This window comes from Geotrypetes seraphini, chromosome 8, assembly GCF_902459505.1.
Source record: "Geotrypetes seraphini chromosome 8, aGeoSer1.1, whole genome shotgun sequence".
Classification (NCBI taxonomy): Eukaryota; Metazoa; Chordata; class Amphibia; order Gymnophiona; family Dermophiidae; genus Geotrypetes; species Geotrypetes seraphini.
This window is the reverse complement of record NC_047091.1, coordinates 27,761,732-27,774,479: the sequence shown is the minus strand read 5'-3', so window position 1 is coordinate 27,774,479 and position 12,748 is coordinate 27,761,732. Positions and strand designations below refer to the sequence as shown.

The 12,748-nt window shown below is 45.2% G+C and overlaps 1 protein-coding gene across 1 annotated transcript in view; it reads right to left on the bottom strand.

Moving 5' to 3' along the window:
• Positions 1-5,625: 5,625 nt before the first annotated feature.
• PITHD1 (PITH domain containing 1) overlaps positions 5,626-12,748 on the bottom strand; it is a 30,508-nt gene continuing 23,385 nt past the window's right edge. The window contains exon 6 of the mRNA XM_033954181.1: positions 5,626-6,006. Within this exon, the coding sequence (XP_033810072.1) occupies positions 5,905-6,006 (102 nt within the window). The 3' untranslated portion in view covers positions 5,626-5,904. The remainder of the gene's footprint in view (positions 6,007-12,748) is intronic.

The following is a 12,748-nucleotide window of genomic DNA, read 5'->3' as shown; positions in this document are numbered from 1 at the left end:
CTCAGTTTAAACCAAGGATGGGCCGAAAGGTCCCCTCCTTTTAGGGCCTCACAAAGGAAATGGTGTACCAGCCGGTGCCGCACTCCTGAGGGGACACTGGACAACTGCTTTGAGATCTAGCAAGCACTAAAGGGTCTGGCAAAAGGCTACCGTCTCCCATGCCACCTGACATGGAGAGGCTAGATATGATCCAACAGAGAGCGGGCAAAATTCAAGAACATAACCGTCCCGCACCACCACCAGGACCCACCGATCGAACATGATCTCGGTCCACTTGGGAAACAAGTTGCGAAGCCAGGCACCCACGGGAACCAAAGGGGGCGCTGGCAAAGAGCCATCGCACAGGATGGGCAGCAGGGGAACCGGGGGGGAACTCCCAGCCCCCCCCGACGGGCCCCCTGAAAGGACTGCATGCACTAAGCCAACCGACCCCGGGGAAAAACCGGAAGCCTGGAAAGCAGTCCCATGCCCCAGGCGAAACTTGCGAAATTCCCGCAGACGCTCCCGGGCAATGCCAACCCGAGACGCACGGGCGGGCACGATCCTCAGGCAGATGGGGCACCTTAGAGTCCGTCAGAGTCTGAACCACCATATCCTAAGTCCTCTCCAAACAAAAACAACCCCCGAAAGGGAAATTTTGGGAAGTTCAGTTCTGGACGCGGCAACCGCCGACCAAGCACGAAGCCACAAGGTACAGCGTGCGGCCACCAAAAGTCCCAGACTTAGCCGCGCACCAAGTCACAAAGAACAACCGAGAGGGACGAGGCAGTCATCTCAATCTTCACCACCTCCTGATCCACTAAGGACCAGTCATCAGACTCACGATCCAGGACACGCTCAGACCACCGAAACACGGTGCGAGCCACCAGCCCCACACAAATAGCCGCCTGGACTCCCAAGGCAGAGACATTAAAATTATACTTAAGAAGTGTCTATAACGTACGCTCCTCAGAGACCCTAAGAGCAGAACCGTCCATAACAGGCACGCTATGCCGCTTAGTAAGTGCCGAGACCACCGCGTCCCTCATTGGCGAATTTAAGGTAGCCCTATCCCCCTCCGGGATGGGATACCCATGAGCCAAGGTGCGCACCAACCGAAATGGCGCCCATAGTCCACTGCGCCAGGACAAAATCCCGAAAATCCTGACGCACAGGAAAAGAGCGGGAAACAGGACAGACCCCCTGAAGCAGAGGGGCCCCCATACGCAGGGTCTCCAGTGGCGCAACTTCAAAAATGCCGCACCGAGGAGAACTGCTACATCAGGTCTAAAAACTCATCCCTCTGAATAAAAAGCGCACCATGGACGCATCTGCTCTGGAAGACGGGAAACCCGCCGCCCCGCTGCCAGCGGGCGTACCCTCTAGAGGATCCTGGAAGCCCGCCAAAGCGGCCAGGTCCTCAATCATGCCAACACGCTCCTCTGACCACCAATTTGCAATCCAAGCCCCCCGCGGGCGCTTGGATGAGGGAGGAGGAAGAGGGGACGCCAAACGAAAAGAGGGAGGCAAAGCCACAGGGGGCGCGGAGGGAACCCCCCCCCCTGAAACCCCCCAGGTGCACGTGGGACCCCCAATAGTCTGCACAAAGAAAGAAATTAAATTGGGGGCAAAAAACCCCTGGGTGTCCCCAGGGACTCCCTGCCCCAGCAGGGGTCCCGCCACCTGAGGTTGCAGACAAAATGGAGGGGCCAGACAGAGAAAATGGCGAAGTTCCCGCCAAAAATGCTCCCTCCATGGCCTGTAGCGGCTGAGAAGCCTGAACAGTCCCAGCCGCTAAAACAGGCAAGTCGTCATCAGCTGTCAAAAAATCAGCTGAGAGGGAATCCTTCGGGGAATCCCTCTGTGGGCGGTTGGGGAAGACCTGGCTTTCCCACTGCTCCCAGCCGACTTGCGAGGCACCATCGGCAGGGAGCTCTGGGCGCCTGCAGCCGCTGCCGACTGAGCTCCACCACCTCACCGGCCCAAACCGCCGAGTTCAGGTCAGCCGCGAGTGCCTCGTGGCTGGACCAAATTGTGTCCCACTCCCCCGGAGAAGGGCACAATTGCTCCATACACGACCTAGCTAGAAACAAAGTGCCGGTTAGATGAAAAAAATACAGTAAAATACAGTAAACTGACAGGGAAGCAACCCTGCAGACCGGCACTACCTCAGGATTTTTTTGTTTGTTTGTTTTTTTACAGAACAGACTCCACAGGCTCTTGAAGCAATTTGCCTTGCTTGATTTAGGGGGCAAGGCTTACTGCTGAGGCTCCTCTAAAAAAATGTGGGGAGGTGGAGGAAGTGGGGGGAGGGACCCCGCTCGAGACCCGCCGGGTTTGACACCCCCGAGGTTGGACGGACCCCCAAACAGGGCCCACCCAAGCTCTGTCCAGCCAAAAATAGGGACTAGAAACCCCCTAAACAAATTCCAACAGCCCTACCAAGGGAGATGGGTACAGATCACTCAACACCTGCTGGAGACTGAAAGAAGACTGATGTAAATAGAGAAGGGAGTATATTATATACTGTCCCACAGTTTTGTTTTCAGTCTCCACCTGCTGGTCATGATTGGATATATACCCATTCGTAAAGATTAACCTCTACTGGTCTGGAGAGTGCTAAAGAATAAGCGATTAATCAAAATTTTATTAAACTTGAAACTTGAACTTGAATTATTAAAAAAGGGTTGGTTAACAAGACTAAGAATATTATAATGCCCCTGGTTATCGCTCCATGGTGCGACCTCATCTGGAGTATTGTGTTCAATTCTAGTCTCATCTCAAGAAAGATATAGTGGCACTAGAAAAGGTTCAAAGAAGAGCGACCAAGATGGTAAAGGGGATGGAATTCCTCTCGTATAAGGAAAGACTAAAACGTTTAGGGTTCTTCAGCTTGGAAAAGAGACAACTAAGGGGAGATATGATTGAAGTCTACAAAATCCTGAGTGGAGTAGAACGGGTACAAGTGGATTGATTTTTCACTCTGTCAAAAATTACAAAGACTAGGGGACACTCGAAGTTACAGGGAAATACTTTTAAAATCAATAGGAGGAAATTTTTTTCACTCAGAGAATAGTTAAGCTCTGGAACACGTTGCCAGAGGATGTGGTAAGAGTGGATAGCGTAGATGGTTTTAAGAAAGGTTTGGACAAGTTCCTGGAGGAAAAGTCCATAGTCTGTTATTAAGACATGGGGGAAGCCACTGCTTGCCCTGGATCGGTAGCATGGAATATTACTACTCCTTGGGTTTTGACCAGGTACTAGTGACCTGGATTGGCTACCCTGAGAATGGGTTACTGGGCTTGATGGACCATTAGTCTGACCCAGTAAGGCTATTCTTATGTTATGAAAATGCATGACATTTGCATACAATGGAGGTTAAATAGGAATGCAAATCTCTCATATACATATTGAGGAGGGGGAGGGAAAATCCTGTAAGCTCAGGTGAAGACCCCTGAAAATTTCCCTGTCACAGCAGTAGCAGGCCAAAGCAAGGCCAGTACAGCTAAGCCCTAAAATGGCTGCTGAAAAAGCAAAATAGGCTCTCTGACTAGAAATTATTAACTCTGAGAGAAGCTGTGAACTGTGAAAGACACTTTTGCTTTTTCCTAGAAACAGAGAGCGTAGTTATAGAGAAAAACAGTTCTAATGAAAAATATAAGCAACATGATAACTTTCACCAGAGGAAAGACGAACCACGGACAGAAGTATACAAGAAGGCTAACCAAAGAGCTGGAGAACCGTTAGGCCCAGGTGCTCGAGGGAGGTTCTTGATATATTAAGAGAACACTTATGGGGAAAGGAGGGTAGAATTAGATGGAAAAAGGCGTGACACAGAATCACTCAATTATTAACCAATCCATAGCTTAATATATGAAATAACGAATATGATTAACCAATGAAAGTGTGAAATGTAACATGCACCAACGTGGGCCAGAGCTGCCAGAATCATATAAAAGAAAGCTCCCTCAACCATAGTTTCAGAACTCATCAGAAGTTCTCCATCAGTCTGGCCAGTCTGGTGTATGCTCTATCACTCTGTATGATGTTTGATTTGTTCCTGTAAGCTATTACTATTTGATTATTAAAACTCATATTATTTGTATCAGCATAGAGTTGAGTGGTCTATCTGTGAAGGCCTAGGGTCTTCAATATTCATTAGGGATATCCTGAAAATCTGACCCATTGGCTATTCTCAGAGATTGGGAGTGAAGACCAAGGGTCTAGGTCAGAGGTGGGCAACCGGCCTGACAACAAATTTTATGTGGCCTGCAAGCAGATCTCCCCTCTTCCTTCCAGTCCCGTGAGACTAAAGAAAGTGCTTTGCCCAACTCAGTACCAGCAATTAAACTTCAACCCAGAGAAGCCTTGGCACAACATACACAAAGGCCCTGCTGGTTCCATCCCCTGTGACACATTCTGTTCACACTTTGTATGTATCAGTGGGTACAGATCAAAAGGAGCCTCCGTGCTGAAGTTAATCGTCAGTACTGTACCAAGTTGGGCTGGGAACTTTTCTTTAGTCTTATGGTATCAGAAGAAAGAAGGAAGAACTGTTTGCAGTGAGTAAGAAAGAGGCACAATGTTGGGATTGGGGGTGAGACAGAACTACTGGGTTTGGATTTTAAGGAAGTGAAGAGAACTACTGCATGTGTACTGTGGGGCACAGAAAGGGGTAGGAAGGAAAGATGCATGAGACCATTGAGAGGGAAGGAAGAGATTCTTGAGACTATGGGGGTGGGGAAGGAAAATACAGACTACTTTATTTCTCTTCTTCCCTACAGCCCTAGGGATAGTGCCAGTATTCATGCAGCCTTCCACCCCTGCTCTTGCTGGACCTGCAGCAATGCATTCCTCAACATAGTCCAACATATTCCCCTCCCACACATGTCATAAGAACATACAAATTGCCCTACTGGGTCAGATCAAAGGTCTGTCTAGCCCAGCATCCAGTTTCCAAAAGTGGCAAAGACACAGAACAGATTCCAGGTGACTTTCCCCATGTCTGCCTTAATGATTTATGGACTTTATCTCTAGTGATGTGTCCAAAGCAACTTAACTATGCAATATTGAAGAACAAAAATATTTTCTCCGATTGTTTTAAATGAATTGTGTTGCTCCTTTAGTTAACTTCATCATGAATTCATGTGTGCATTTTTCTGCATGGACTTGGAGCTACCAAGTTTTTAACAATTCCAGAAGCTCCTTTAAATGCTAATCTGTTGTTTAGTCTTTCAAACAGTACAAAAGACTACCAGGACACTCAACGGAGTTACTAAGCAGTGGTTTAAAACATATTGGAGAAAATATTTTTTTCATTCAACATGTTATTGAGCTCTGGCATTAATTTCTAGAGAATGTGTCAAAAGCAGGTGTAATAGCTCTGTTTAAAAAAATTTGGACAAGTTCCTGAAGGAAAAGCCCATAAAGTTACTGATAATGTAGACACGGGGAAAACCATTGTTTACCCCTAGGTTAATAGCATAAATGCCAGCTAATTTGAGGGTGGGGGAATTTTTCTAGGTACTTATAACTAATGTTCTTATGCACATCAAAAGAATGAAGATGTTTTAAGATCACTAACATTTTCATTGCACTTATAAGCATTTAGAACTATTATCAGAATGCAAAATAAAGAAACCTGGATATTGTTTAGTGAAACATCCATTTATTGTCATTAGCATTTTTGAGGTTCAAGGAAAATCCATCCAATTCCATATCAAAAGAAACAAAAATTGATTGGGGTCCTCCAGGACAGCTGAATGATCATCAGAACTCAAGAGAAGGCACAAATTTGATACACAATCTCATATCAAGCTATAAATAAAAATTCACAACCAAAAGGTAGCTTCGATATAATCTCAGAATAAACCAAGAATGCTTCTTCCTGCTGCTAAAGCCAGAGGAGCAGCTGCCTGGTCAGGTTTAGGAAATGAAAGGCATCTGAGGTGATATCTGCTCAATCTTGTGATCTGCTGGATTAGGTGCAATTTCATAATTACACAGAGTCACTTCATGTCGATGAGCCTGTACAAGAGAAACAAATATGACTGCACATTGAGGACGTTAAGACTCAGTATGCGCTTCCTTTTGCAGCGCCACAGATCCAATTAGAACACTAGCTTTTGTCTCACTTCTCACAATGAAGTCTGCTGGAAGAAATCATTTCTATCATTACTCCTGATTTAACCTCATTTGTGATACACATTATGACCCTTGTCCTAGAACTTTCAACCACTAAAAAGTGTGCTTTGTGTGAAATATTTATTTTTAAAATCTATACAAACTACTTACACCTAACAAATCATCATACATAATACACAAAATCAATAGACTTAAGTCAAACACATTTCACTCTCTCTTCTATTAATATATAACAGTTATATACATGGTTGAGTCACATAATTATGACCACCTGCTAATAGTTACCACATTGTTGTCAAAAAGGTTCCACTCAGTTCATAAACTCCACCGTTTCTGAAATGATGCCATCATTGGCCCAGTAGCTGATCATGCCTTTTTCAATGTCTGATAAATTGCACTTTCCCTATGACAGCCACGGTTGCTATATTGGCAAATTGCTGACATCCCACCTTATGTGTATGTGTGTGTATATATATATATATATATATATATATATATATATATATATATATATATATATATGTGTGTATATATATATATATATATATATATATATATATATATATATATATATATATATATATAGGCCCCGCCCCACCCCTACCCATGTCCCGCCCCATTTATCTGTTTTCTTATTTACTTCTTTATTTCCACTTGTATTTCTTTTTTAAAAAAATTCAAAACAAAGATTAGCATACCAGTGCACAGTTTTTCTTCTATGCAATCCCCAAACATCTCTGAACAAATCCCCCTTTCTTCCCTTCCCACCTACCTACCCAGGACTTTAACTCTGAACCCTTTCCACGCATATATAAAAGTGTTCAAATATTTGTAAAGCAGTAATACTATCTGAAATATAAGTCTATATTAATAAGCAAGTTTACAACGTAACCCATATGTATAAACAACCAAATCTGTAACTCCTCTAGTACGTTCCACTCCATGTATGTTAACTTGCAACGAAACAACAAGGCAAGCAGTCCACCAAAGAATCCAACGTGAAACAAAAGAAGACTGGCAGAAAATAAGGAGATTCAAATCAGGTTAATTCAAGATGCTCCCAAGAACTATGCCTGATGCATTTCGCCAACAAGGCTAGTCAACGCTAACAAAAAAACCATGTCTTTCATACAAACAGAACACAGAAAACACCTTCGCCTAGGATGGAATATGTAATCACAAACTAACCTCTCCCCCTTTTATAAAACTGTAGTACGATTTTTAGCCATGGCCAGCGCTAAAAAATGCTCTACAGTTTTGTAAAAGGGGGGATAAAATAGAAATACATAGACAAAGGTTAAATAGAACCACCAAGAAGCTAGACTCTGCATACAATGCAACACCACAGAAACAGTGATGCATCTCCCCTAAAGCAAAAAAAAAATAGATAGAAATTTTTTTTTCTACTTTTGTCTTCTCTGGTTTCTGCTCTCCTCATCTTCTGTCCTTCTGTATTTCTTCCAGAAATTGTATGTCTCTCCCTTCCATCTCTTCTTCCCCTCTCATCTTCTCTTTCCTCCTCCAATGGTCTGGCATCTCTCTCCTCTCCTTCCCTCTCCCACACCCCCATGGTCGGGCATTTCACTCTCTCCTCTCCCTTCCTCCCACTTCCGTCAGCATTTGCCTCCTTTCTCTCCCTCCAACCCAATTCTATCCAGTATCCTTCCCCTTATATCTCTCCTCTTCCCCTGCACACCAATTCCATCAGCCCCTTTCTCTCCTTCCACCACCCTTCCATACCACCCTGCCCTCTTTCTCTTCCTCCACCACCCTTCCATATCATCCTTCTCACAACCCTTCCATACCACCCTGACCCTTTCTCTCCCTCCACTACCCTACCATGCTCCTTTCTCTCTCCCCCCTCCAAACATTGCTGCTGACGGCTCTGCCCACTGACGGCAACGGGTTACCCCCCCCCACGGCAATGCTCCTCCCCCGCAGCAATAGCAATGCCCCCCCACTGCAGCAATGGCAACAGCCTCCCCCCCCCCCTGCACCAACAGCAATGTGTCCGAATCTGTTACAGGTAAGTCCCATGATGACTGCTTCTGCCGGTCCATCCCCTCCAACGTCACTTCTTCCAGAGCCAGTGACGTCGGAGGGGGATGGACTGGCAGAAGCAGTCAGTCATCGCGGGACCATCCAGTAACAGATCCAGCTGTGTTGCCGTTGCTGCGAGCAGGGGGACAGTCTGTTGCCGTCGGAGGGGGGCCCATTGCCGTTGCCGGGGGGGGGGCATTGCTGTTTAAAAAAAATAGCAAGGTGAATCTTCCTCCTTCAGCGGACCCCCCTCACAGTTTTGGGCCTTAGGCACGTGCCTACTGGGCCTATTGATTAATCCGGCCCTGGTGCCAGACCAATTGGGGTGGGGGGGAGTGAAGGGAGAGGCACAGTAACAGAGCAAATGGAAGACGCTGAGAGAAGACAGACAGTGGATGGAAGGAACTGAATGAGAAGATGAGGAAAGCAGAAACCAGACAACAAAGGTAGAAAAAAAAATTCTATTTATTTCCTTTTTTTTTTCTTTAGGATAAAGTAGTATATTAGTTGTGTTGATAAAAATGTATAAACAAAGCCCTGCCAGCTGAACATCTCTTTCTCTAGTTCAGCAGCCAGAACTTTGATTTATAAGGAAGGAATAAGCTAAATATTGCAGTACTGAGGCTTGTATGGATGCTGCAGGGATGGGGCGGTGAAGGGGACGGCGGGGACAGGGCGGTGAAAGGGATGGTGGTCTGGGGACGGAGCAGTGACGGGGACAGAATTTTTCCCCTGTAGGGACGCCATTCTACCATTCTTAAACAGGGCGAAATCGGCACACTGATTTTACCGCCCCTGGAAAAGAATTATGAGCCCCTGGGAAAGAATTATGAATTATCCCCATTCCTTTTTCCTTCTTGCCATGCAGCCATTCTAAGTAAAGGAAAAATACTAGCATCTTGTCACAAGACTGCATTTGTCACATATTAACCTGACACATTTACCCTTATTCCTTATCTTGTATAAGCATCCCTTATATGGGCAACAATCAGACTTTGCCTACAGCTTAAGGCTAAGGAGCATGCATTATAATCTTTGGACTGTCTCATGCTTATCTTATTTGAACTGTCCTTATTTGGTAAGAACATCGGCTGACAGGCATTGCACAGTCATTGCATATGTGCAAAGACTCAGGCCCTGTCCACGTGTTAATCAGGCCCTTGTCTAAGTGCTGAGTTGGAGGATGATCACGTGGTAAAAAGCATGTACCTATCTTTGTATCCACCAATGTAAAACCATGTACCTTTGTACCCACCAATCATGAGATGTGTAAACGAGGGAGTTACTATGATGTCATTAGCTTAGAAGCATAATAAATAGGGACTCGGAGCTAGCCCTTACTTGCGCCTCCTCCCGATTCTAAGATTGTGTGTGTGTGTTTCTTTTGTGGCATTCCTACATTCCCCCGTGTCATTCTCTAGTTTGCACCACAAGACTTATAAGGAGATACTGGATGATCTAAAGATATACAGTATACTCTGGAGGAAAAAAGAGACAGGGTGATATGACAGGAGAGAAAGAGGGAAGAGGACATTTTCTTTCTGAAAGGAGAAATGTAGAAGACATATCTTTGAGTAACATACATTATTTTGCTCTGAGCTTTAATAGTTCAATTGTAGATTACTTTCTTTAGACAGTTTAGATCTTAAAAGAGCAAACTTTACTCAGCTAGTCTCCTTAGAATAATAGCCTTTTATAGTTCTACAGTTTTGTAAGCTTGAACCTGCTGCTAGAGATAGGGTCTAGCTTATTCTCCTTTCCCTCCCACCCTCCACTCTCCTGCCCACCCCTAGATCATTTCTTTACTTATAGTCTCAATTTATTGTCCATTATTCTAATTAGGACAACAGGAAAACTCTTTATATTTCATTACCTTTAAAGAATTAAACAGTAAATAAGCATATAATATGACCCTACGACTATCTAAGAAAGAAACAGTAAATAAAGCATATTCACACCCTCGAGAGATTTTGTGCAAAAGTATATTTGCAGAAGCGCTGTCTTATTGGTAAACCCCTGACATAGCTCTGACAAGCGAAACGGGGGATTCCCTGTTGGGTGACATTGAAAAAGACATCTGTAGCCTGGATTTTGAGTGGACCGGCAGAAAGTAGAACATTGCAGGATCCTGTGCCGAAGCTAAGTGCTCCTTTCCGTTTTTATGATGAATAGAAGTGCTGTTTTTTTGTGTTACAGCACATTTGGATTATCGACGGTCTCCTGGGACTGTCTCTCGAGGGTGTGAATTGAAGATGTTAAAAATACAATTTATTAAGCCGAGTTAGTAGCACTGATTTTGGAGTTTTTAAAGACCCATATTTTTCTCCCCCAAAAATTTTTCAGGTGTTCCTCAGAAGTCCGATAGTAGTGTTCTGACTGGGGATTAATTTATGACAACCTGGGGGGTTCTACAGTGTTTCCCCGAAAATAAGCCCTATCCCGAAAATAAGCCCTAGCAGGATTTTCAGGGTAGGTCTTAATATAAGCCCTACCCCCAAAATAAGCCCTAGTCCTGGGATTTGCCAGAAGATTCCCATCTCTCCCTCCCATCCCTTGAGCAGCAGGACACTTGAGATAGCCCCCCCCCCGGGCACTCGCACTCACCACGCAGCTGAATCCCCATCCTTCCCTCCCTCCCTCCCATCGGAATCTGGCTGCAGGCCCTCTTACCTCCTTATGCAGCGTTGGGCTGGCAGCTTTGGCCTTGTCCGCCCTTGAACTCTGCCGCTTTACTGATGATGTCATCAGTAACGCTGTAGAGTTCACGGGCGAACAAGGCTAAAGCAGCCTGTTTAGAGTGCTGCCGGCCCCACGCTGCTTAGGGAGGTAAGTAAGGCTCATGGTGGGGTTCTGATGGGAGGGTGGGAAGGATGGGGATTCAGCTGCATGGTGGGTGTAGGTGCTTGGGGGCGGTGCTCACTCAAAGGTTCTGCTGCATGGGATGGGAGAGAGGGTAGGATAGAAGCTGGGAAAGGAACCTGCTGCACGAAGGATGGGAGGGAGGGTAGGATAGAAGCTGGGCAAGGGTCCTGCTGCACATGGGATGGGAGGGAGGGTAGGATAGAAGCTGGGCAAGGGTCCTGCTGCACAAGGGATGGGAGGGAGGGTAGGATAGAAGCTGGGCAAGGGTCCTGCTGCACAAGGGATGGGAGGGAGGGTAAGATAGAAGCTGGGCAAGGGTCCTGCTGCACAAGGGATGGGAGGGAGGGTAGGATAGAAGCTGGGCAAGGGTCCTGCTGCACAAGGGATGGGAGGGAGGGTAAGATAGAAGCTGGGCAAGGATCCTGCTGCACAAGGGATGGGAGGGAGGGTAGAATAGAAGCTGGGCAAGGAACCTGCTGCACGAGAGATAGGAGGGAGGGTAGGATAGAAGCTGGGCAAGGGTCCTGTTGCACAAGGGATGGGAAGGAGGGTAGGCTAGAAGCTGGGCAAGGGTCCTGCTGCACAAGTGATGGGAGGGAGGGTAGGATAGAAGCTGGGCAAGGGTCCTGCTGCACAAGGGATGGGAAGGAGGGTAGGATAGAAGCTGGGCAAGGGTCCTGCTGCACAAGGGATGGGAGGGAGGGGGAGGAAAGATGCTACACATGTGGGGGAGAGAAAAGAAAGAGGAAGAATTGGAGTGGAGAGGAAGGGAGAGATAATCATTATTCATGAAAAAAATAAGACCTCCCTGAAAATAAGACCTAGTGCCTTTTCTGGGCCTAAAAATTAATATAAAACATTGTCTTATTTTCGGGGAAACACGGTAGTGACTAGTGAAACCGAGTATGTGTCTACACACGAGTGAAACACCATATGCTTCTCAATTTTCAAAATAGTATTATTTCAATTACCCCAACATTGATTGGTTAAATGTTACATCAATGAGTGTTAGGGAGGTAAAATTCCAATATGTCATTTTTGCTTCTTGGAGCAACTGGTCCAGGAACCGACAAGAGGGGAGCTATTTTAGATTTGGACCATAGTGGAATGCAAGGCATAGTACAGGAGTTAACTGTGTTGGGTCTGCTGGGAAACAATGGTCATAACATGATCAAATTTGAGCTGATATTGAGAGTGACATCACAAAAGAAATCTAATATAGAGGCATTTAATTTTCGAAAGGGTGACTATGATAAAATGAGGAAAATGGTTAAAAAGAAGCTAAAAAGATCAGTTGCAAAGGTTAGGGCTGTAAACCAGGCATGGATGTTATTTAAAAATGCAATCATGGAAGCCCAGACCAGATGTATTCCACATATTAGCAAAGGTGGAAAGAGGAAATGAGAGAAATAATTGGAGTAGATTATATATTTTTTCCTCTTTCTTTTTTTTAAATGTATTGCCTGGTATTAAAAGTTTGCTCTTTGAATGATTAAGATAAATGATAATATATATATATATTTTTTTTTAACCAACTTGGGACACATACATGGGATCTCTAAGGGAGACTAGATGGCATGGATGGACAGAATGCACAGGCCATATGGTCTTTTATCTGCCTTCATTTTTCTATGTTTCAATTTCTTGGGATATTTTTTTAGAAAGACTGATTTTGCATTATGGAAGGCCAGGGACCCTGTCCATAGTTACCCATAAGAAGAGA